Source organism: Ruditapes philippinarum, unplaced genomic scaffold (genome assembly GCF_026571515.1).
Source record: "Ruditapes philippinarum isolate M1 unplaced genomic scaffold, ASM2657151v2 ctg4291_1_1_1_1, whole genome shotgun sequence".
NCBI classification, from domain to species: domain Eukaryota; kingdom Metazoa; phylum Mollusca; class Bivalvia; order Venerida; family Veneridae; genus Ruditapes; species Ruditapes philippinarum.
This window is the reverse complement of record NW_026853744.1, coordinates 54,364-80,935: the sequence shown is the minus strand read 5'-3', so window position 1 is coordinate 80,935 and position 26,572 is coordinate 54,364. Positions and strand designations below refer to the sequence as shown.

The 26,572-nt window shown below is 34.3% G+C and overlaps 2 protein-coding genes across 4 annotated transcripts; one reads left to right on the top strand and one right to left on the bottom strand.

Moving 5' to 3' along the window:
• The first annotated feature begins 9 nt into the window (after window positions 1-9).
• Window positions 10-19,451, top strand: LOC132737690 (uncharacterized). Of its 3 annotated transcripts, none has more exons than XM_060725024.1 (5): window positions 10-207; window positions 11,671-11,857; window positions 12,302-12,514; window positions 16,220-16,428; window positions 18,738-19,451. In XM_060725024.1, exons 1-5 carry the CDS (start codon window positions 82-84, stop codon window positions 19,434-19,436), a joined length of 1,434 nt encoding a protein of 477 aa, XP_060581007.1. In that variant the 5' UTR covers window positions 10-81; the 3' UTR covers window positions 19,437-19,451. The 3 variants fall into 3 exon arrangements, with proteins under 3 accessions (XP_060581007.1, XP_060581006.1, XP_060581008.1); XM_060725023.1 differs by having other exon boundaries at window positions 12,302-12,518; window positions 16,224-16,428; XM_060725025.1 differs by lacking the exon at window positions 10-207 and adding an exon at window positions 238-260 and having other exon boundaries at window positions 12,302-12,518; window positions 16,224-16,428.
• Window positions 19,452-21,625: 2,174 nt separating this feature from the next.
• LOC132737694 (uncharacterized) lies at window positions 21,626-24,115 on the bottom strand. The gene is made up of 2 exons (XM_060725027.1): window positions 22,145-24,115; window positions 21,626-21,634 (listed from the first exon to the last, which is right to left on the bottom strand). The coding sequence occupies exons 1-2, from the start codon at window positions 24,113-24,115 to the stop codon at window positions 21,626-21,628; spliced, it is 1,980 nt and encodes a 659-aa protein (XP_060581010.1).
• Window positions 24,116-26,572: the final 2,457 nt, after the last annotated feature.

The following is a 26,572-nucleotide window of genomic DNA, read 5'->3' as shown; positions in this document are numbered from 1 at the left end:
CGTTGTATTAAAATATGTTCGGGTTGGGTTTTGGAAAAGAACCCGGATGAAAATAGTATTTTTAAGATAAGAAAAGTCCTCATGAAACCGGCATCGTTTGTTTATTTTCTTATCATCAGTCCCGGTTATGGTCTTATTTTATCTACGTATAATATATGGAACACTATGTTTAATTGGCAAATCAGGAAACTTAGAGTTCTTGAAATGGTGAGACAGATAAATGATATAAAATATATGTATATATATAAATGTGTATCATGGTACTGTATTTGTTGGTTCTAGGCTATTGTATAGATTCTTATTAAAATAGATTGTGTCATGCTTTCTGCACTATATTTATCATTTGGCTTCCAGCACAATTTTTATGGCTTTCGGCCATCTAGTCGTCAGAGAATGACAGACTATTCTCTCCCTTACCAGTTCCTGTCCCTGATGGTTCTCTCCCAAACTGTTTCCTCCCTGGACAGTTCTCTCCCAAATTTGAAATATGCAGACAGTTATCCCCTATAATTTTTGTTTTGACTTAATCAAATAATATTTCTTAATGAAGATTATTAAAAGAATATGTTTGAAATTAAGTGCATTTTTGTGTCGCCTCTACAGAGTAGTGGCGACATATAGGGATCACTTCTCCGTCTGTCCGTCCATCACAAAACTTGTCCAGACTACTCCTCATAAACTACTGGTGCAATTTCATCCAAACTTTACAGGAATGATCAGTACCAAGTCTAGTTGTGCATATTGTCAGCATTTTCCGGTTCAATGATTTGTGTCAGAGTTATGGCCCTTTAATAATTTTTGTTTTTAAAGTTTGTTCGGACTACTTCTCTTATACCACTAATGCAATTTCAATGAAACTTTACAGGATTGATCTGTAGCTCAAGTCCTTGAGCATATTGCACAGGTTTTCAGGTTGAATGATTTTAGGCCGAGTTATGGCCCTTTGATAAAAAGGTGTTCTTTTCTATGTGTTGCCAGATACACAAAAGCTTGTCCGGACTACTCCTCATAAACTACTGGTGCAATTTCATCCAAACTTTACAGGAATGATCAGTACCAAGTCTAGTTGTGCACTGTCTGTTTGTCTGTCTGTCTGTCAGTCCGTCTGTCACAAAACTTGTCCCAACATGAAATTGGCCATCATGAGGCGACACATGTGATCACTGATCACTCTTGTATGTTTATCTGAAAAGTGTTTGTAAATTTAACCAGGTACGTATATTGTTAATATACGTACCTGATTTAACACCTTTTTTTCAGGTTTTTTAACACTTTCATTGTGAGAGATTAAGATTATTGGACAGTGATTGATATACGCCTGTATTATGTAAAGGTGTAGGCCTATTCATTCATTTGTAAAATAGCGAATAAGGTGGGTAACAAGTTTTTCATACATGTGATATCCCGGCGGTATTTAAAAAATCCTGATATTTCAACACTGATCCCGATTCCCGATATTACAGCTTGAATTCCCAATATTTAAAAGAAAAAATCAACATAAAAAAAATCAAGCAAAGCACCTGTATCTAAAATGTAAACCGTGCCTCCGGGCTAAGGCTCCCACGTTTACACTTTTTTGTAAACGTTTACACGATTGTTAAGAACCGAAACGGTACCGTTTAAACGGTTGTACTTCTATGTACTATACTACACCATGAATTCAAGCCGCCAAATGATGACTTACTTTATATTTTTATAAATAATGTTCAGGGCTTAAATCACAATTGAGTCGGCACACATTTTCTGCATTGTATCTCAATTTCGCTCTTTTGAGCAACAAAGGTAAATCAACTTTACCAAAAATGTATTATTTCACGAGCGATTATTGCACGGTGATGCTGTCTAGAGGTTTGTAACAACCCATTTTCTGTTTTTTACTTCGGAATAAATCAATTAGAATTAATAGAATTCATGATAACAGGCAATGATTAATATTTTTTGTAAGACAATATGGTCATTTCGATTAAACGGTAAAACATTTTGTAAACGTTTACGAATGAAAATCGAAACGGATCCGTTTAAACGTGTAACCGTGGGGGCCTTACTCCGGGCATTGATTGTTATCTGTCCATATCGTAAATTATAGCGGATTTAATGTTGAGTTCCATTACCAAGTTATTGTCACATGTTTAACTTAACACTTGTCGTGTGTCAGTCAATTGACCTCTTTTATAATTTGGCTGTAGGTATTACACGCTACGTCATCAAATTTACATGATTGTTTGAATTCGGCTCAACCTTTGATTTTCTTTGATAAGTGCCGCACTGATAAGGATTAAAGGTGAGCAGAATCATTTAAAGTGGATCATTCAAAAATCTGTTTTAGATGCAGCAAAACCATGGCTAATTAACCTATGTTTAGTGAGTGGGTAATTTTTTGTTTTGTTTAGGAATTACACAATCATTGAGGCAAAAATGTGGATTTAATTAACGGAACGATTCTTGCATTTATTTTGAGTCTTCTACTTACATTACGTTATTTAACTGTCAGAGTCTTATGTTCATGAATAGTTGTTGCACATTGTCAAATAGCTTGTGTTTTAAATTATGAGCCAATTATTGTATGACTGAAAAGACAGATATAATTATTCAAACTGAAAATAATGAAATGTGAAAATGTGACACTTTTAGAAATAGCCTGTATGACTACACTTAGGCCATAGAAAATTAATCTTTAGACTCTCATCCAGGTTTCAAGAAATAATTGGGGCGGGTGGGTGGAATTTATAATTTATTTTATCCATCACTTTTAAGACCTGAAAAAACAGAAATGTATGAATAAACAAAAGTGTTTAAATCTATATTTTAATGAACGTCGCATCATTTCCACCCAGATTTTGATCAAAACTAAACCCAAACAGTTTTCTTGTTTATTGCATCATATATTTCACATGTGACGAACATTTTGACAATTTTACTGATCGAAAACGAACGTATTTAAAATCTTGATCACTAGACGCTGTAAACCTCAGTCTGATTTTTATGCGTTCGTCCCGCGAATATTCGACCATGATTTTCGGACAAATTTTCGTCCACAAACGTCTGCGAAATGAACAATTTTTTTTTATGAAAATAAATTATTTTGGAGCGGAAAGATTTTGATACGGGCGGGCGAGGATGCGAGTCTAAAAATTAATTTTCTGTGGCCTTATTTATTTATCTATTTATTAATTTTTTTGGTTGAAATAAATATTGATCAACAAAAAAATCATAAAAAGTATAATCATTTAATGATTTTGAGGGTAATATAGATTCTTTGAACCAAATGTTCCAAACACACATTGAAATTCAAGACAATGAAAAATCAGTTTTGAGCCTCAAAATCCAGCTGAAAATCCAGATTTGGCCCAATTCATTTGTCACATGTATGGTATTTCTAGAAAATAAATGCCTGGTATGCAATCACATTTCACATTTATTTTTATACAAAATTTATTAAAAAAAAACATGTACAGTAGTCTATAACACGAAACAAATATAATACCAAATAACTAATAAAAATACTGATTCAACAACACCTTTTTACAGATATTTTGATCTAATCACTACCTTGATTCTTAAGTAATGAATTAATAAAAACCTCAATAATCTAAAAGACTTATTATAAATTAAAAAAACAAAAACAAGCCTATTATTGCATGTCCCATGTGATATACCTACAGGCATTGAGATATAATGATAAGAAATAATGATAAATTGCATCATCAGTTAATCTCTCTGACATCCCTTTAATTATCAAAGAAGCGCTCACTTTCAGCATTGGATAAACTAACCATTTATATCTATCCAAACATGTTGCATACTTTCTTAACATATCTGTCAATTAGTGTCATCAACAGCAGACAGTCTTGAAACCACTGAAACCAAAGGATAGAGAAGTTATGACTTAAGGATAATAAGGGTATTGTTTTGGCATGTATATATAACTCCACATTAATTTAGTTTTTGGTGTATTCCTTAATTTTTTACTTTGGGCACAAGGAGTTGGAACAGAACAGAGAAGGATGATTGGGCAGCTTTTATTTGTTTCTTTACAAACTAAGAGTAGAAATGTACGAAACTTATGCTGATTTAGGTTACTTGCAGTAAATAAATTAATTCCAAAAACTGAGCAAAGAATTCTACAGTCAAAGCAAACATAAGAAGTGATTGAAATAAATCGGAAAACAGACTGTAATTAGCATATCAATCTACCGTATATTAAACTTGCAAAAAGTGAAACAGTGTGTCAAACTCCATTGCTGTTTTTTTTTTTCCAGCCTACTGCAATAGAATTCTTAGACTATCAAACATTTCAATGAAAATATTTGCTGATATTGGACACTATTCAAGGGTTAAAACTTTAAAGAATTTAAAATAAAAAAAATTAATTGTTGATTGATGTAAATAATACTAATAATGTTAACAAAAATAGACATTTGTTGTCTCATGTCTGATATACATTTGATTTAGGATGTAACTTATTCAGACATGAAATTATTGATTGGGAAAAATCTCATAAATGAAAGAAAAGAAAATGTTTTACATAAAATATTTTTCTTAACCTAAACTTCTTACACTGATATAAACACTGCTTATGTACAAGCAAATGTTAGCAAAATATGAAGAACAAGCTTGTTTACAAAGTCTAGTATTCTAGGCATAACTAAACATTCCACTTTCTTGTCAGTCTACTGACATACAACAGGACAGACAGACAGACAGACAGACAAAGGAAATTCTGCATGACTCCCACTACTCCTAAGTCGTAAGGCATAAAAATGACATTCATTTTTTCCAGACTGTTGACATCATGATTTGTCCCAATATTGAGCAGCAAGAATTCCTAATTCCCAGGTGCACAACAACACATGCTGACCAACATTCCTGTAAAGTCTCATGACTCCAGCTCAAGTACTATAGATCTTCACACAATTTCAGCTAACATTGAATGTACTAGTTCCTGCTTGATTTGGAGAGAAATAGTACTTAAAATGTTAAATTTGTAATAATCTGACTCTACATTTTGTACAAACTTAAATTCTAAAAACAGCACAGGAAAATAATAAAAAGAGATTATAAATAAATGTGATTTATATGACTGAAGACCAAAGGGAAATTACTTGCGGAATATTTAGTTTCATAGATGAGACATTGAAATATTAACTGAAAATTATCCTGAATCTACATGCACCCAGGATTTAAATGTAAATGTTAGCAGAACACAGATATTGACTGATTTATCTAAACCCAAAGGATATTCCATTAAAGGACTATTAATTTTCTTTTAGTTTTAGCAACATTCTGCTTATAGTTTTGTTAATAAAACTATATTTTATTTCAAGACTGTTGATGTATATTTCTTATAGAAACTCATCATAAAGTTTTATTATAACTGATATTTAAACTCCTTGATTATTAACAACAAAATGTAATTGAAAAAGTCACTTTTACTGAATTTTATACAGTTTAACCCAAGTTAAAATCAGTTTATTGGATGTACACATTTTTGGATGATAATAAATCGTTGGAATAAATTTTTATAAAGTAAGGTCCATGTGCTACAGGTCCAAACAATTTCAAACAAATCAAGAAATGTCATATCGAACCTTACTTACACCAATGTATCAATTTTAGAATGTATTTGACAATATATTGTTGATAGAAAGATATAAAACAGGATGATTCACATTTCTTGTTGTTTATTTTCTGGTAACATACAGGAATTTGTAAAATAAACATAATATTATAAATAAACAGGATAATGAGCAGCATGGGATTGTTTGGGCCAACGCATTGAGTGATAATAGAATAACATTTCAAATATTGTTATTTTGACACTTAATCACCATTTGTGCTAATTCATTTTTGTCAGTCAACAAAAAATAAAATTATTTAATACATGGCATTTTCATGTTATGCTTATGTTATATAAACTCTTACTCACCTTTAATGTAAAAATGGCTAAAATTATTTTAGGAATTATAAAAAAAATTATATGTACCCTATAATTATATCAGCGAGTATCAGTTATAATTTTTCAACACTTCAAATTTGTTTTTAAGAGAGCAGAGACCCTGCCTCACAAACAAGAAATGGTATATTACTGGGCAAAACTTCTAGCTGACTTTTTGTTACTATATAATTATCACAATATTTTATATAGGGCTGTAGATAAATGTACCCATGTGACTGAGTGATTGGCAGCTGTCAATGGTTGAGGCATAAGAATTTCAGATGTTGCTTTGGAGTTTGTAACTCCCAACATATAGCTAAACTAATCTTTCCTGTTTTGGGGCAATACGACCTGTACTGTATTGGTGTGCTGTATAACCAAACAAACAAACTGCACATAAATGAATTAATCATCAAGTTCAAAATCAACAAAAACTTAATAAATCATAAACAGTATTTTAACACAATCACTTGTCATTAAACAGTCACATTTTTCCCGCTATTACCTTGCAGTGTGACCAAAGTCAGAATTTATTAAATTGAAAGGATCTGGTAAGAAAATGGATATAAATGCATTGGGCAATTTCTGGTTTTTCCTGCTATCAGCAGGAAAAATGAAATTGCCCAATGCAATATATCCATTTTCAATTAAATTTTTCAAGTTTCAAAATTTAAAATTTGACAAGAAACATTTGTTATGTAAAATACAATATTTTTTTCTAAACAATAGTTTTCATATTTTAGAATCTAGATGAATATGATATAATTAAGATTAAATAATAATTTCTGAAAATATTGTATTAAGTTTAAGGCAGACAGTTTTAAGACAGTTTGCTAAATATTTCAGTCAGTACATATTTTAAATTATTCCCTAAAATAATAAATGGTCAGTCAAGATTGAAAGATGAACTCTTGTCCTGAATGAAAGATAAGATATTTAGCGTGATATTGGGGTCAAAAAAAAGTTTGTATATGACTGCACAGATATGCACATTGTCAGCACTATTCCTATGTGGTGGCAGTTACGAATTTAGTAAATGATCCCTGCTACTAGTGCTAGCATTTAAAAATTTAATAATGATTTTAAATAATAATGATTTTAAATGCTACATTGTATATCAAAATACTGATTTAAAAAAAAAAGACAGACTTTAATGTTTTTGTTTGTTTTGGTTGGGTTTATGTTGCACCAACAGTAAAGTATTCCGTAGGTCATGGTGAATTTGTAATCGAGTCATGAAAAAGTGGAATAAACCATACTAACTCTATTTTTACACTTTCTTACTTATCTCTCTTTATTCAATATTTGATTCATTACATAGAATAACAATAAACTTATTGTGAAAAATTGATCAATGTAGTGCAAAATATAGTCATGGGGCATATTGTCATGAAGTATATCAAAACAGTTATAATTATGATACCTTGTAACAATCATCAAAGTTACAAATTTAAAAAAACATTTACTGGATGAAGCAGATTTTTATTCTTCCAACAACAACTACTTTTACCACAAATTAAAACGTACAAATATTTTGGTATAATTGCATTTATAAAGCCTTACGAATAATTGTAGCTAATAAATTAAAAAAACTTTTTGTGAGTGCATGGGGAAGGGTAAAGGGTTGGATAGAAATAAAGTTTTTTTTAAATTGTGCATAGTCCATGGACAATGATATTAAAATCTTCTGTAGATTGTGCATAATCCATGGACAATATTATTAAAAGCTTCCTTAGATTGTGCATAATCCATGGACAATGATATTAAAAGCTTCCGTAGATTGTGCATAATCCATGGACAATGATATTAAAAGCTTCCCTAGATTGTGCATAATCCATGGACAATGATATTAAAAGCTTCCGTAGATTGCATAATCCATAGACAATGATATTAAAAGCTTCCCTAGATTGCATAATCCATGGGCAATGATATTAAAAGCTTCCGTAGATTTTGCATATTCCATGGACAATGATATTAAAAGCTTCCCTAGATTGCATAATCCATAGACAATGATATTAAAAGCTTCCCTAGATTGCATAATCCATGGACAATGATATTAAAAGCTTCCGTAGATTGCATAATCCATGGACAATGATATTAAAAGCTTCCCTAGATTGCATAATCCATAGACAATGATATTAAAAGCTTCCCTAGATTGCATAATCCATGGACAATGATATTAAAAGCTTCCGTAGATTGTGCATAATCCATGGACAATGATATTAAAAGCTTCCCTAGATTGCATAATCCATAGACAATGATATTAAAAGCTTCCCTAGATTGCATAATCCATGGACAATGATATTAAAAGCTTCCCTAGATTGTGCATAATCCATGGACAATGATATTAAAAGCTTCCGTAGATTGTGCATAATCCATGGACAATGATATTAAAAGCTTCCCTAGATTGCATAATCCATGGACAATGATATTAAAAGCTTCCGTAGATTGTGCATAATCCATGGACAATGATATTAAAAGCTTCCCTAGATTGCATAATCCATAGACAATGATATTAAAAGCTTCCCTAGATTGCATAATCCATGGACAATGATATTAAAAGCTTCCGTAGATTTTGCATATTCCATGGACAATGATATTAAAAGCTTCCCTAGATTGCATAATCCATAGACAATGATATTAAAAGCTTCCCTAGATTGCATAATCCATGGACAATGATATTAAAAGCTTCCGTAGATTGTGCATAATCCATGGACAATGATATTAAAAGCTTCCCTAGATTGCATAATCCATAGACAATGATATTAAAAGCTTCCCTAGATTGCATAATCCATGGACAATGATATTAAAAGCTTCCGTAGATTTTGCATATTCCATGGACAATGATATTAAAAGCTTCCCTAGATTGCATAATCCATAGACAATGATATTAAAAGCTTCCCTAGATTGCATAATCCATGGGCAATGATATTAAAAGCTTCCCCCCTAGATTGTGCATAGTCCATGGACAACGATATTAAAAGGTTCCCTAGATTTTGCATAACCCATGGACATATTATTATTCCACTAACTAGTGACTTTTTTAGCTCACCTGTCACAAGTGACAGGGTGAGCTTTTGTGATCGCTTTTTGTCCGGCGTTCGTCCGTCGTCCGTCCGTCGTCCGTAAACTTTTACTTTAAATGACATCTGTTCATAAACCACTGAGCCAATTTCATCCAAACTTCACAGGAATGTTCCTTTGGTGGTCACCTTTAAAAATTGTTCAAAGAATTTAATTCCATGCAGAACTCTGGTTGCCATGGCAACCGAAAGAAAAAACTTAAAATATCTTCTTTTAAAAAACCCTAAGAGCTAGAGCTTAGATATTTGGCATGAAACATCTTCTAGTGAGTGTCTACCAAGTTTGTTCAAATAAAAGCCCTGGGGTCAAAATTGGCCCCGCCCCAGGGGGTCATTGATTTTCCCTATATGCATATAGTAAAAACTTAAAAAATCTTCTTTTAAAGAACCCAAAGGGCTAGAGCTAAGATATTTAACATGAAACATGTTCTAATGAGTGTCTACCAAGTTTGTTCAAATAAAAGCCCTGGGGTCAAAATTGGCCCCGCCCCAGGGGGTCATTGATTTTCCCTATATGCATATAGTAAAAACTTAAAAAATCTTCTTTTAAAGAACTCAAAGAGCTAGAGCTAAGATATTTAGCATCAAACATGTTCTAATAGGTGTCTACCAAGTTTGTTCAAATAAAAGCCCTGGGGTCAAAATTGGCCCGCCCCGGGGGTCATTGATTTTCCTTATATGTGTATAGCAAAAACTTAAAAAATCTTCTTTGAAAAAACCCAAATAGCTAGAGTTTAGATATTAAACATGAAACATCTTCTGGTAAGTGTCTACAAAGTTTGTTCAAATAAAAGCCCTGGGGTCAAATGCCCCGCCCCAGGGGTGTCATTGTTTTTAACTATTTGTGTATAGTAAAAACTTAAAAAAATCTTCTTTTAAAAAGCCCAATGAGCTAGAGCTTAGATGTTTAGCATGAAACATCTTCTTATGGGTGTGGGGGGGCTATATACAGGTGAGCGACCTCAGGGCCATCATGGCCCTCTTGTTTACTATTGTTTGTTGTTTTTATATTGAATCACAATACCATTTTTAGCTCACCTGTCACAAAGTGACAGGGTGAGCTTTTGTGATCGCTTTTTCGTCCGGCGTCCGTCCGTCGTCCGTCCGTAAACTTTTGCTTTAAATGACATCTCCTCATAAACCACTGAGCCAATTTCATCCAAACTTCACAGGAATGTTCCTTTGGTGGTCACCTTTAAAAATTGTTCAAAGAATTTAATTCCATGCAGAACTCTGGTTGCCATGGCAACCGAAAGAAAAATCTTTAAATATCTTCTTTTAAACAACCCTAAGAGCTAGAGCTTAGATATTTGGCATGAAACATCTTGTAATGATTGTCTACCAAGTTTGTTCAAATAAAAGCCCTGGGGTCAAAATTGGCCCCGCCCCAGGGGGTCATTGATTTTCCCTATATGCATATAGTAAAAACTTAAAAAATCTTCTTTTAAAGAACCCAAAGAGCTAGAGCTAAGATATTTGGCATGAAACATCTTCTAGTGAGTGTCTACCAAGTTTGTTCAAATAAATACCCTGGGGTCAAAATTGGCCCCGCCCCGGGGGGTCATTGATTTTCCCTATATGCATATAGTAAAAACTTAAAAAATCTTCTTTTAAAGAACTGTAAGAGCTAGAGCTTAGATATTTGGCATGAAACATCTTCTAGTGAATGTCTACCAAGTTTGTTCAAATAAAAGCCCTGGGGTCAAAATAGGCCCCGCCCCAGGGGGTCATTGATTTTCCCTATATGCATATAGTAAAAACTTAAAAAATCTTCTTTTAAAGAACCAAAAGAGCTAGAGCTAAGATATTTAGCATGAAACATCTTCTAATGAGTGTCTACCAAGTTTGTTCAAATAAAAGCCCTGAGGTCAAAATTGGCCCTGCCCCAGGGGGTCATAGATTTTCCCTATATGCATATAGTAAAAACTTAAAAAATCTTCTTTTAAAGAACCCAAAACGCTAGAGCTAAGATATTTGGCATGAAACATCTTCTAGTGAGTGTCTACCAAGTTTGTTCAAATAAAAGCCCTGGGGTCAAAATTGGCCCTGCCCCGGGGGTCATTGATTTTCCCTATATGCATATAGTAAAAACTTAAAAAATCTTCTTTTAAAGAACCCAAAGAGCTAGAGCTAAGATATTTAACATGAAACATGTTCTAATGGGTGTCTACCAAGTATGTTCAAATAAAAGCCCTGGGGTCAAAACTGGCCCCGCCCCGGGGGTCATTGATTTTCCTTATATGTGTATAGCAAAAACTTAAAAATCTTCTTTGAAAAAAACCAAATAGCTAGAGTTTAGATATTAAGCATGAAACATCTTTAAGTAAATGTCTACAAAGTTTGTTCAAATAAAAGCTCGGGGGGTCAAAACTGGCCCTGCCCCAGGGGTGTCATTGTTTTTAACTATATGTGTATAGTAAAAACTTAAAAAATCTTCTTTTAAAAAACCCAATGAGCTAGAACTTAGATGTTTAGCATGAAACATCTTCTTATGGGTGTCTACCAAGTATGTTCAAATAAACAAATAAAAGCACTTGGGTAAAAATTGGCCGGGGGGGTGCTATATACAGGTGAGCGACCTCAGGGCCATCATGGCCCTCTTGTTTATTGACTTCCTAAAATCATAATCTTGATGATTGTTATATTTTATAGATTCACACAACAGAGTCAGACATAATTGCCTTGCAAGAAGTGAGAAGTGGTGAACATCCACAGCTTTCTAATCAAATATTAGAGTTGAAGTCAGGACTTCCGTCACAGTTTAAATGGCATGTCTTCAGGGTAGCAAACAATGTATCCTTCATAGACAAGACTATAGACAAATCATACCCAGGAGAAGGTAATACATGTAATATCAGATAAGTATATAGGTTGCTGATCCCTTATATGTATAGTACCTTTGAGTTTTTTTTGCAGTTTAACTTTATGCAGACTTTATTTTAGATTGATTATGTAGGAAATTGTAAGCTTATACAGACTTACACTTGAATTTGTTCCTGGAACCAACCAGTACTGAGCAATGATCTTAAAATTTTTTGCTCAAGGAAACAACGGCTTGGCGTTGTTTTGAACCCATACAGCATGCTAGTCTGATGGATTATCCACTTCGCTATGTAGCCACATTCGTTTATCACTCATCTGTGCTGACAGGTCTTTTTGATGTATATTATTGGCCAACAGTTATAGTAAAGTATTATCCCCAATTTCTTTTGTATAAGTCCCTTATGTATATTATGAAAAAAAGTGCTAAGACTTGTTAAAAAAAGATCATCATAAATTTCAGGTATTGGTATCATAAGTCGTTTACCAATTATAGATAGCTCCACCCATTATCTATTGCCACACCCTGCAGACCCGGACAAAAACAAACGTGTGATAGTACATGTCAGAGTGAAAGATAGAGACGGAACTTCGTATGATATTCTTGTTGTCCATCTGTCATACCACAGGCAGCAACAGTGTAGAAATGTAGCAGATATTGTTACATTTATAACAAGTAGGTAGAAATGTCAAATTATGTTTAGCTGATCTTCATTCATTAGAGACCTGATTTTCATAAAATTATCAAAACAGCATGCCTCAATATTCATACAATTCTTATCCCCACTAGGGTAACCTATAGTTTTTAGCTCACCTGAACTGGTTCAGTGTGAGCTTTTAAGATTGTTGAATGTCTGTAGGCTGTCCACATTTAGTTTTTTAACACTTTTGTGGTCACATTTTTGCCTCAATTGTCACCAAACTTGGTCAGAATGTTTGTCACAGTGATTGCTCACACGAGTTTGAACATTGGTCATCTCAAATGATAAATTAGGTTACAGGAGCCAAAAATAGAAAATTTTAAGCTACAATTTCAGTCCAGCTATCCTTGAAATTGGTCAGAATGGTTGTTTTGATGATTTTTAGCTCAACGTTGAATATGGGTCATCTGAAGCTAGGTCACACAGCATAAATATCATACATGTGACAAATGAAATGGGCCAAATCTGGATTTTCAGCTGGATTTTGAGGCTCAAAACTGGATTTTTTTTATCGACTTGAATTTCAATGCGTGTTTGGCACATTTCGTTCAAAGAATCTATATTACCCTCAAAATCATTAAATGATTATACTTTTTATGATTTTTTTGTGGATCAATATTAATTTATTTCATCAAAAAATAAATAAATAGATAAATAAATAAGTGTAGTCATACAGGCTATTTCAAAACAGTCACATTTTCACATTTCATTATTTTCAGTTTGAAGAATTATATCTGTCTTTTCAGTCATTCAATAATTGTCTACAAGCTATTTGATAACGTACAACAACTATTCATGAACATAAGACTCTGACAGTTAAATAATGTAACATAAGTAGAAGACTCAAAATAAATACAAGAATCGTTCCGTTAATTAAATCCACATTTTTGCCTCGATGATAGTGAAATTCCTAAACAAAACAAAAAAAAAATTACCCACTCACTAGAAATAGGTTAATTAGACATCTCGAACAGGTTTTTGATTCTGCTCAGCTTTTATCTTTATCAGTGCGGCACTAATCAAAGAAAATCAAAGGTTGAGCCGAATTCATACATGTAAATTTACAGGGTAGTTTTGATGACGTAGCGTGTAATACCTCTACTGCCAAATTACAAAAGAGGTCAATTGATTGACACACAACACGTGATAAGTTAAACATGTGAGAATAACTTTGGGTATAGGAATTGTTTATTACGTCACCTGGCTGTCAATTAGTGACTCAACATTTAATCCGCTATAATTTAGGATATGGACATATAACAATCAATGCCCGGAGGCACGGTTTACATTTTAGATACAGGTGCTGTGTTTGATTTTTTTTTATGTTGATTTTTTTTAAATATCGGGAATTCAAGCTGTAATATCGGGAATCGGGATCAGTGTTGAAATATCGGGATTTTTTTAAATCCCGCCGGGATGTCACATGTATGAAATATGTAAGAACCTTGTTAGCATTCTAGAGGAAACATATTCAGCCCAAATATCCTGAAAATTTGGAAATAACCTTGTTAACACTGTAGAGGTAACATTATCAGCCTTAAAAATCCTTGAAATTGATCAGAAAGGTTGTTTAGATGAGTTCTAGCCAAGGTCATAATAAGGAAAAAGTTTTTAAACACTCTTAAAGTAACATTGTTAGCCCAAATATCTTAGAAATCAGAAGAATTGATGCCATGATTTCTTGCTCAAGTTCATTTATGGATGGATCACGTCACATGGGCCAACTTTAAAAAATCTTATAAACACTCTTAAAAGGACTCCACTACCGTTTAAAAGCCTTAAAACATAACATTTTGATTTCTTACATAAAGGAGCATGGACACTTTAAACAGAAATATATGCAAAGGTTACGTTAAGAAATATACTTTGAAATAAATTGAAAATTGTATTTTTATGCTTTTCTTTGCCCGATTTGAGTGAAAAGCATTTAAACGCTTTTCATTTTAGGTATTCTTGGATTTAAAAAAAAAACTACAGCTAATATGAAAAAACCTCATTAACACTCCTGAAGTTACATTTTCAGCCCAAATACCTTTGAAATATTTCAGAAGGGTAGATGCAATGATTTCCAGTTCAAGTCTGAATATGCGTTATCTGGGGTCAAAAACTAGCCCAGATATGGAAAATCTTTCTTAATATCGTAGAGGTTACAATTTCAGCACAAATATCCTGGAAATTGGCTAGAAAGATTGTTTAGATGATTTCTAGCTCATGATTGTGTATGAGTCATCCGGGGTAAAATAAAAAGGTCACACACCCCAAATTTAGGAAAACCTTGTAAACACTCTAGAGATAATATTTTCATGAAAGGTTCCATTACTTGTATTAATGGTAATAAGGAAAATATATGTACATAATGATATCAGTTTAAGATGAAGACATTATATCTAATTTTCATTCATAGTTAAAAATATTTATTGATCCTTGTCATTAAGAGCCCTAATAATCAGATGAGCATATAAGGACCATCATGGCTCTCTTGTTAACTGTTTAGAACAATTTTAGAATTTCAATCTGAAGGCAGCTTCTATTATTAAACTTTTTGTTCTTTTAAATGTATTGAGTGTGGGCAATTTCAATGGCAAAAAACTGAATATTGCTGGCAGTTATATTATGAATATTCCAGTCAATGTTTGAAGGACTGAAAAAACAATGTCAGAAAAAACCTCTCCCAATTATTTTATTAATAGCTCAGACAATCTTTGAAAGACTTTAGATGTGAAAATTGTTTTTATTGTAGTTAAATTATGCCATGAGGGTAGACAAACACACAAAACTTTATCCAAATATGTCTCCAATACAACACAATTTTTGGTGATAGAATTTTTGCACTTCACTTAAACTTGCATTTTCTACAAATTTTCTTGAGTGGTTTTTATTCAAGCTCAGTCAACTTGCAAAGCTATCAATATTTCTAGTCCATAATCTGGACCATCTTAGTCAAAGCTAAAGATTAAATGTGAGTTTTTTATGCCCCCACAAAGTGGGAGCATATAGCGTTGCACTTGTCCATCCGTCCGTACGTCCATCCGTACATCCCGAAATCTTGTGAAAGCAACTCCTCTTAAATCGAATGGCAGATTTTGCTTAAACTTCCAGGGATGAACAACCTTAATGTGTAGATGATAGTAAAGGAAGGAATTTTCGCTTCGACTAAATTTAACAGAATTATGGCCCTTTGTTGATTTTTTCACTATATTCTATGTAGAAATTTTGTGAGCGCAACTCCTCTTAAACCGGATGGCAGATTTTGCTTAAACTTCCAGGGATGAACAACCTTAATGTGTAGATGATAGTAAAGGAAGGAATTTTTGCTGCTACTAAATTTAACAGAATTATGGCCCTGTGTTGATTTTAAGTTTTCAACTTGTGGCACATGTAGTCAAAAAAATATTTGACCTTGAGTCATAAGATTGACAGAACAGTGGCATGAGGGGGCATCCGTGTCCTATGGACACATTTCTAGTTTGACATGATGAGACGATGTATGTTGTAATGCACGTTTTCTTCTCTTGTGTTAATGAAACCTTGGATGTTTGGCTTGTTTTGTGAGAAAAGATATTAGAGCTCAAGATATTTGTTAATTTGTAGTTGATAAATATTGTGATTGAAAGAAAAAGTGCTCATTCATTATTATTGATTTTTCTCTACTGAATAATTTATATAACTTTGACTTTCAGAAAGACGACTTCGCAATGTGATAATAATGGGTGATTTCAATACATACAATGACTATAACTGGCCAATAGATATATTTCTTGATGGGAAAGTAACTAAAGACAATCCTTGTTGGAAAATAAGCCAGAACGTCAACCTTTTTAGACTCAAATTTAAAGATGCTTGGCTGAATGTTAATGCTGAAAAGAGTGGTCTAACCTTCAGTAATATGGTAACTTTAAAGCAACACGCCTCCAGATTAATAAAATAAATCTTCAAAAAAATAAATAATGAGAAAAATGTAATGGTAGTTTAAAAATTATACATACAATGATTGGTCTTTTAAGATTTTTTTTAAGCAACCAATATTAAATACTAATAACTTTGAATGCAACATACCAGTAGTGGCGCATTTAATAACTTAATTTTTAGATTTAAATGCAACTAAACATACATGGTACATAGCAAAGTTGATCTTTAATGATTTCTTTCTGTCTCTCTATCCATCAAATTTTAACTAATTGATCTAAATCAGCTTAAGTGAAGGTTCTGGTGAGAAATGTGCAGAGTTGCATTTTCTTGGCAATAAGATTGTTTAAGCTAGGGATATTTACATACTATATTTGGCTGTTGTATATAGGGAAAAAACACCATTTTACAAATATCAATAATCCTCGTGACTCTTTAAATAGTCTGTTATCATTATGCAAAATATGACAAAATTTACTAATTAGCAAATGAAGAGAAATGTTTACCTTTTTTGACAAGTTACAGGTTAAATATGACCCAAATGATAGATTAAATAACTTATTTTGTGCATGCATGTACACTCGACAAAAAAATTTTCATCATTTTTTGAAGTTTTCACAAAAATTAATTAGGAGGCATGCTGCTTTAACCATTATTGCACTTACTTGAATGTAATGGACTTGTCCTGGTTTAACCCTTTACCTGGCTGAATTTTTTATAGAACTGTGACAGTCTTTTTTTGATTCTTGGGGTATCAAGATGAAAATTTCAAGTCAGTCTGTGGTTAAGGTTAACATTTTGTGAAATTATGCTGTGTTATTTTTATACCCCCCCCCCCCACAACGAAGTTGTAAGGGGGGTACACTGGAATCAGCTTGTCCGTCAAGACATCCAGCTGTCACCGTCCGGCCTTCCATCGGTTTTTCCTTGTCCACCCAATAACTTCTGATTCCGTTGACCCACATTCTTCAAATTTTGGTATTGGTCATGGTTAGTATATGATCCCTATTGATTTTGAGTTCACTCGGTCAAAGATCAAGGACACAGGGGCCTGGACTTCAAAAAGCTTGTCTGCCCAATAACTTCAGATTCCTTTGACCCATAGTCTTCATATTTGGTATTTAGATTGGTTATGATTAGTAGATGATGCCCTTAGATTTTGAGGTCACCGGGTCTAATATCAAGGTCACAGGGGCCTTGACTTCAAAAAGCTTGTAGGCCCAATAACTTAAGATTCCTTTAACCCACAGTCTTCATATTTGGCATGGGGGTTAGCTATGATTAATAGATGACCCCTTTTGATTTTGAGGTCATTGGGTTAAAGGTAAAGGTCACAGGGGCCTTGACTAAAAAAAACTTGTCAACCCAATAACTTAAAATTCCTTTGACCAGAAGTATTCATATTTGGCATGGAGGATAGTCATGATTAGTAGATGACCCCTATTGATTTTGAGGTCACTGGGTCAAAGGTCAAATGGACTTTGACTTCAAAAAGTTTGTCCGCCCAATAACATAAGAAACCTTTGACCCACAGTCTACATATTTGGCATGGAGGTTGATCATGGCCATAAGGTGACCCCTTATGATTTTTAAGTCGCTGGGTCCAAGGTCAAGGTCACAGGGGCCTTGACCAAAAAAGCTTGTCTGCTCAATTGCTTAAGAATGCTTTGGTCAACAGTCTTCATATTGGGTATTGAGGTTGTTTATGACTAGTAGATGACCCCTTTTGATTTTTAGGTGACTGTGTCAAATGTCAAGGTCACATGGTTTTTACTATAATAAGCTTGTCTGCTCAAATGCTTAAGAATGCCTGTCCTCAGAGTATTGATTTTGACATTTTCACATTTGAAGCATGTAGAATCATAACTTAGCATTTTAGGCAGGGAGGTTGTCCTTGAGCTCTAAATGGCCAGTGTTGATTCTGACAAAGTGGTATGCCGTGGTATTCACGCCATGACAGTGGCAGTTCTAGTTCATTTAGTTCATTTACATTTTGCATGATGAACAATATTAACACAATACATTTTGGGATTGGGCAGAAAGCTATGAAAGCTCATGAGTGTCCTCTCCCACTCATCTGTTAATGAGTAAAGTATGAAAAAGGGATGGAACTGTCAGAATATATGCTGGTTAACTAAAATGTAACTTTAATGCTCATTTGCAATTATTTGTTCTTTGATTGTCAACTTTTCCACATAGATAGTTATTTGAATCACCTGTTTTATTGTTCATCATGATATTTAGGTATAAATGAATAAGATTCATATGATATCATATGATTTATCATTACAGCCTTCTCCTGGATTTGAAAGCAGACCAGACAGAATCCTGGTGGAGTCTAAGCTTTCTGTAAAAAATGCAAAAGTTATTGGGAATGGTGAGAGATATAAACAGAGATATAAGGCTGCTGTTCATTGGTCAAGATTCACCACTGTCATCCAATCAGCGTACTTGTCATATCAAGGAGTGGAAGGATATCCATGCAGTCATGATTGTGGACCCCATGGATCATGTCAGTGTGGGGTTTGTGTTGCTATTGGAAACAAAAAGGATTGTCTGCTTCCTTACTGTGATAATTGCATTTCAGATGTATTAGAGAATCTAGTCCTGCATTTCATTATATTTGTCATCGTTCTATTTCATTTGTTTTATTCAGTGGTGTTAATTTTAACAATTGGTGCAAATTCATATGGGGACACCTTACATTCAATTTTAGGATTTAAGTGTTGTTTATTCAATCCAAAGTTATGCAAGTTCAGTGGAAAAACTTTTGGAAGAAAGCAGCAATGTCTAAAATTTTGTCAGATGTGGCCATTGTTTTGGTTTCCACCATATATACAGTTTTTTGGATGTTTAATCATCCTATATTCATTTAGCATATATACAAAACGAGTATTCAAACCAGTGTTAGATTTAACATACACAGTCCTAGAGGAAGAGTTGTTCCCATCAGATCATTTAATGGTTGTTGCACATGTTGTTAAGGAATAAAGAAAATATAGTTAATTTGTGGTTGAATTTTTGTTAGTTTATAGATACAAGTAGATAGAAGATGTCCCCGACCAAAAACTTTTTTAACAAGATTTGCTATACTAGTACACACATTATGAAGTATATTTATCTTGTTAATTTATTTTTAGATCACCTGTCACCAAGTCACAAGGTGAGCTTTTGTGATCACAATTCGTCTGTCTGTCATCCGTCTATCTGTAATCTTTTACTTTAAATGACATCTCCTCATAAACTGCTAAGCGTATTTCATCCAAACTTCACAGGAATGATCCTTTGGTGGTCACCTTTAAAAAATTGTTCAAAGAATTTAATTCCATGCAGAACTCTGGTTGCCATGGCAACTGAAAGAAAAACTTTAAAAAATCTTCTCTTAAAAAATCTAAAGAGCTAGAGCTTAGATATTTAGCATGGAACATCTTCTAGTGAGTGTCTACCATGTGTGTTCAAATAAAAGCCCTGGGGTCCCAATTGGCCCCACCCTGGGGGGGATCATTGATTTTCCTTATATGTATATAGTAAAAACTTAAAAAAATCAAATCTTCTTTTAAAAACCTAAAGAGCTAGAGCTTAGATATTAAACATGAAACATCTCCTAATGAGTTTCTACCAAGTTTCTTCAAATAAAATCCCTGGGATCAAAATTGGCACGCTTAAGGGGGGTATTGATTTTCCTTTTACTAGTATGTATATTGTAAAAACTTAAAAAAATATTATTTTAAAAACCCAAATAGCTAGAGCTTAGATATTACCATGAAACCACTCCTAGTGAATGTTTATCAAGTTTGTTCAAATAAAAGGCCTTGAGGTCTAAATTGACCCGCCCAGTCGGGGTAATTGATTTAACTTATTTGGAAATGTTGTTTTCCCTTAGCAACAGCATCCAGTAATGTTTTTAGCTCACCTGTCACAAAGTGACAGGGTGAGCTTTTGTGATCGCTTTTCGTCCGGCGTCCGTCCGTCTGTCATCCGTCCGTCCGTCCGTAAACTTTTACTTTAAATGACATCTCCTCATAAACCACTAAGCCAATTTCATCCAAACTTCACAGGAATGTTCCTTTGGTGGTCACCTTTAAAAATTGTTCAAAGAATTTAATTCCATGCAGAACTCCGGTTGCCATTATTATTATTATTATTATATACCACATTTCTATAGCACTCTTTTCATAAATAATAAATGTTCAAGAGTGCTTTACATAAATCCAATAAAACATAATCATATATATATATATATAAGACATAATGTACAACATTAATTAAGTAAACCTATTAAACAATAATGATAATCTAAAACCAGTAAAGGATGGTAAGAAATACAGACACATTTAGTTTAAAATCAAGGCTCAATTAAAATTAACACTGATAATATAGCAAAAGTAGTACATGTATGATGATTTATGAACTAACGTCCATAGAACTTTATGAAATAATGTGTTTTGAGAGCTCTCTTAAAACATGGCAAGGTATTACAGTCTCTAATGTCAGGTGGTAACGAGTTCCATAATTTCGCTGCGGCTGTCTGGAAGCACCTGTCACCATATCGTACTGTCCGAGCTTTAGGCACAACTAATGTCATTGAGTTATTCTGGGACCTCAGATTTCTGACTGGGATGTACACGTCTATCATGTCTTTTATATAAGCTGGTGATTGATCGATGAGGGATTTATATGTATAAGTCAAAATTTTATATTCGACCCGATACTCTACCGGAAGCCAGTGAAGGTCACGTAAGATAGGTGTTATGTGGTCATATTTGAGTGTTTTGGTCACAATTCTAGCTGCTGTATTTTGAACATGTTGTAACTTGGTCATTGACTGCTTAGAGACTCCATATAACAGTGCATTACAGTAGTCTAACCTAGAAGTAACAAGTGAATTTACTAGAGATTTGGTTGCTTTAACAGTAAGATAGGGTCTGATGTGACCGATTTGTCTTAATTGTGCATAACAGTTCCTACAGACATTATTTACATGTTGTTCCATCCTCATGTTCGAGTCAAGAAATGCACCAAGATTGCGCACACTAGATGATTGGCTAATTTTCGAACCGTCGACTGTTACTGTAACATCTGAAACAGGTTGTGCGTTATGTTCAGATGAGAAGATGATCAACTCTGTTTTGTCGCCGTTTAGCTTCAGCATGTTGGCATTCATCCAACTTACAATATCTTCAAGACATCTTTCAAATACGGTTTATATTTTTCTGAATTGAAATATTAGTCACTGGTTTGAAGGATAGATAGAGTTGTGAGTCATCTGCGAAGAAATGGTTGTTTAGATCATGTTTACGGCAGATTTCTCCGACAGGTTTCGTATACATCACATAGCTCTTGGGTCCCAGGACAGACCCTTGAGGTACACTGTACTCCATGTGGACTGGCTGTGATAGTTTGTTGTTTATGCATACAGTCTGGTATCGGTCGGTCAGGTATGACGTCATCCATGCGAGTGGCTTGCCTGTAATTCCAAAGTGTCGTTCAAGGCGGCGAAGGAGCGTTCCGTGATCAATTGTATCAAAAGCAGCAGACAAATCAAGCATCACGAGAATAGTCACATTGTTATTATCCAAAGACCGTAGAATGTCATTTTGAACTTTTAACAATGCAGTCTCGGGCGAATGGAACTTGCGATAAGCAGATTGGTTGACCTCGTGTAGATTATTTGTCTTCAGATAGCTCTCAATTCGTACGTCAACGACCTTTTCCAAGATTTTAGACAGGAATGGCAAGTTAGACACAGGCCTATAGTTTTTCAGTTCGTTAGGATCTAGATTTGGTTTCTTTAGAAGTGGTCTTATTCGTGAGTATTTGAACATTTTTGGTACATAAGCAGCATCCAAGGACACGTTTATAAAACTGGTTATCACTGGTGTTAGTTCATCTAGGCATTCTTTTAACAGCCATGTTGGAATGGGATCTAACTCACAGGATTTGGTGGCTGATTTTTTAATCAATGCTTTTACTTCTTGCTCTGTGGTTGGAGCAAACACAGTATATTTGACACCCGTATATTCAGATTCCATATCTACATTATCAGGTACCGATTGTGTTTGAGAACGTATGTTATTCCTTATTGTTTCAATCTTTCCGATAAAGAAGTCACTGAATTTCTGGGCAAGGCGCTCTGAAGATGAATCAAATGGTAGAATCACTTCATTTGTATCTCCAAGTAGACCTTTGGTAATCTTAGATAGACTTTTATGATCATTGCCACAAGACTCTATTTTACTTGTATAGTATTCTACACGAGCTTGTTTTAACATCTTGTTCACACTAGAACAGTGTGTTCTGTAGATCTGATGGTCTATTGTAAGTTTAGTTTCACGCCATTTCCGTTCCATTTTACGTTTTTCATGTTTGGCTTCGTGGAGTTGCTCTGTATACCACGGACAAGCAGGTCTCAATGTAATAGTCTTGTTAATCATCGGAGCATGTTTATCCAAAATAGAGGTTAGACTGTCTAAATACTCCATCATAAAACCATCTATGTCAGAAGGGATACACTCTTTGTTGAAGAATTCCATTTTCCGTATGTCATCTCGAAAAGAATCAATGTCAATTGCGCGAAGTTTTCTGTAAGAAACCAATTTCCGTACCGGTGCAGGTTTTGAGGCTTTGACAGCAAATGTAACAGCAAAATGGTCACGTAAGATATTTCCACTTGAATCAGAGAGTCCAGGATCTACGACCTCTATGTTTGATACAATGTTGTCTGTTTCCCTTGATATCACTACGTCCAATGTATGACCTGCAACATGGGTTGGTTCTTGTACATGCTGATGCATACCACATGCATCAAGGTTACTTGTAAATTTTCTCGTATCGTTGTTGTCTGGTATATCTAGATGAAGGTTCAGATCGCCTACTATGATTGCAGAATTGTCAACTGTAGCGTACTTAGTTAAGAAAAGGGGCCACTCATGATCAAGGAAAGTGTTTGTATTCAAGCCGTTCTGTTTAGAAGGAGGTGGTCTGTATATTACCGCTAGCCTCATAGAGTACCGCCCAATAACTACATTACAGTCCATGAACTCAAATTGTGAGAATTCCTTGCTTTGACTTGACGACTCAGTGGTGACTTGTATAGAAGCTTTATGGATAATAGCTACACCACCACCTCGCCTACCAACACGCGGGACATGTTTCATTTTGTAGCCAGGAGGTACAAGTTCACTGATACACACCTTATCAACGGAACTACCTAGCCATGTTTCAGTTATGGCACATATATCAAACTCACTGGAGAGAATAAAGTCACATATGGATAGGGTTTTGTTTTTCACTGAGCGTGTGTTCATTAAACATATTTTTATGTTTGTTTGGCCTTTTACTGTTGTATTGTGTTCAAGATTTACCCGGATTAAAATTTTCACATTGCACATGCTGAGTGATTTTTCTATACGTCTTCTCTGATTTTCTTTTGTTATTTCTTGGAAAAGTAACTGTAAATTGTCAACATTCACACCATTGTTAGTATCCCAGGCTCGTCTAATCCCATATTGCCCACCTCTGTTCCCTCTGTATTGCATTAACTTAAGTCCTTTCAAAGTGTTGATAATAATATGATTAAGTCCTTTTTGTGAACTTGGTAATTGCCCGATATTATACAGGTCTGACCGTGTATATATAATCCTCGTCGAGTTTCGCTCACTAAAACACATAATTGCTGTATGCTTTAAAAATAAAATATTAAAATGTATAGAATCATCAAAGTTTTAAATTCCAAATATCTTTAAAACCACAAGAGTAATTCACAAGCAATTTATATCACTGTGATTACAAAATGAAACTACGTAATATATCAAACTTTGCCATGGCAACCGAAAGAAAAAACTTTAAATATCTTCTTTTAAAAAACCATAAGAGCTAGAGCTTAGATATTTGGCATGAAACATCTTCTAGTGAGTGTCTACCAAGTTTGTTCAAATAAAAGCCCTGGGGTCAAAATTGGCCCCGCCCCAGGGGGTCATTGATTTTCCCAATATGCATATAGTAAAAACTTTAAAAATCTTCTTTTAAAGAACCCAAAGAGCTAGAGCTAAGATATTTAGCATGAAACATGTTCTAATGGGTGTCTAATAAGTTTGTTCAAATAAAAAGCCCTGGGGTCAAAATTGGCCCCGCCCCGGGGGTCATTGATTTTCCCTATATGCATATAGTAAAAACTTTAAAAATCTTCTTTTAAAGAACTCAAAGAGCTATGGCTAAGATATTGAGCATCAAACATGTTCTAATAGGTGTCTATAAAGTTTGTTCAAATAAAAGCCCTGGGGTCAAAATTGGCCCCGCCCCAGGGGATCATTGATTTTCCCTATATGCATATAGTAAAAACTTAAAAAATCTTCTTTTAAAGAACTCAAAGAACTATGGCTAAGATATTTAGCATGAAACATGTTCTAATAAGTTTCTACCAAGTTTGTTCAAATAAAAGCCCTGGGGTCAAAATTGGCCCCGCCCCGGGGGGTCATTGATTTCCCAATATGCATATAGTAAAAACTTAAAAAATCTTCTTTTAAAGAACCCAAATAGCTAGAGCTAAGATATTTAGCATCAAACATGTTCTAATGGGTGTCTACCAAGTTTGTTCAAATAAAAGCCCTGGGGTCAAAATTGGCCCCGCCCCGGGGGGGTCATTGATTTTCCCTATATGCATATAGTAAAAACTTAAAAAATCTTCTTTTAAAGAACTCAAAGAGCCATGGCTAAGATTTTGAGCATCAAACATGTTCTAATAGGTGTCTACCAAGTTTGTTCAAATAAAAGCCCTGGGGTCAAAATTGGCCCCGCCCCGGGGGATCATTGATTTTCCCTATATGCATATAGTAAAAACTTAAAAAATCTTCTTTTAAAGAACCAAAAGAGTTAGAGCTAAGATATTTAGCATAAAACATGTTCCAATAAGTGTCTACCAAGTTTGTTCAAATAAAAGCCCTGGGGTCAAAATTGGCCCCGCCCCGGGGTGTCATTGATTTTCCCTATATGCATATTGTAATAATTTAAAAAATCTTCTTTTAAAGAACTCAAAGAGCTATGGCTAAGATATTTAGCATCAAACATGTTCTAATAAGTGTCTACCAAGTTTGTTCAAATAAAAGCCCTGGGGTCAAAATTGGCACCGCCCCGGGGGTCATTGATTTTCCTTATATGTGTATAGCAAAAACTTAAAAAATCTTCTTTGAAAAAACCCAAATAGCTAGAGTTAAGATATTAAGCATGAAATATCTTTTAGTGAGTGTCTACAAAGTTTGTTCAAATAAAAGACCTGGGGTTAAAATTGGCCCCGCCCCGGGGGTCATTGATTTTCTTTATATGTGTATAGCAAAAACTTTAAATCTTCTTTGAAAAAACCCAAATAGCTAGAGTTTAGATATTAAGCAAGAAACATCTTCTAGTAAGTGTCTACAAAGTTTGTTCAAATAAAAGCCCTGGAGTCAAAACTGGCCCGGCCCCAGGGGTGTCATTGTTTTTAACTACATGTGTATAGTAAAAACTTAAAAAAAAATCTTCTTTTAAAAAGCCCAATGAGCTAGAGCTTAGATGTTTAGCATGAAACATCTTCTTATGGGTGTCTACCAAGTTTGTGCAAATAAAAGCCCTTGGGTTAAATTGGCCCTGCAAGGTTGGGGGGTGGGGGTTGGGGGGGGAGCTATATACAGGTGAGCGACCTCAGGGCCATCATGGCCCTCTTGTTTCACATGCATTATTTCAGATACAAATATGAACTTTGTGATATCAGTTGATCTTATATCTGCTTTTGTTTATAGTTTACAATATTACTTGTTTCTTGTCTTTGAGAGTTTCTATATTCAGGTGAGCGATTTCAGCGTCCAATTTTGTCCGGAGCATATCTCCTACATGTATGGAGGGATTTTAATGAAACTTCATAGAAATGTTCACCACTATGAGGAGCAGTGTCGCGCACATGAACCAGGTCTCTAGGTCAAAGGTCAAGGTCACACTTAGAGCTCATTGAAAAATGCTTGTCCGGAGCAAAACTTCCACATGTATAGAGGGATTTCAATATTACTTGGCACAAATGTTCACCATTGTGAGGCGGAGTGTCGCGTGCAAGATTCAGGTCCTTGCGGCCAAGGTCAAGGTCACACATAGAGGTCAAA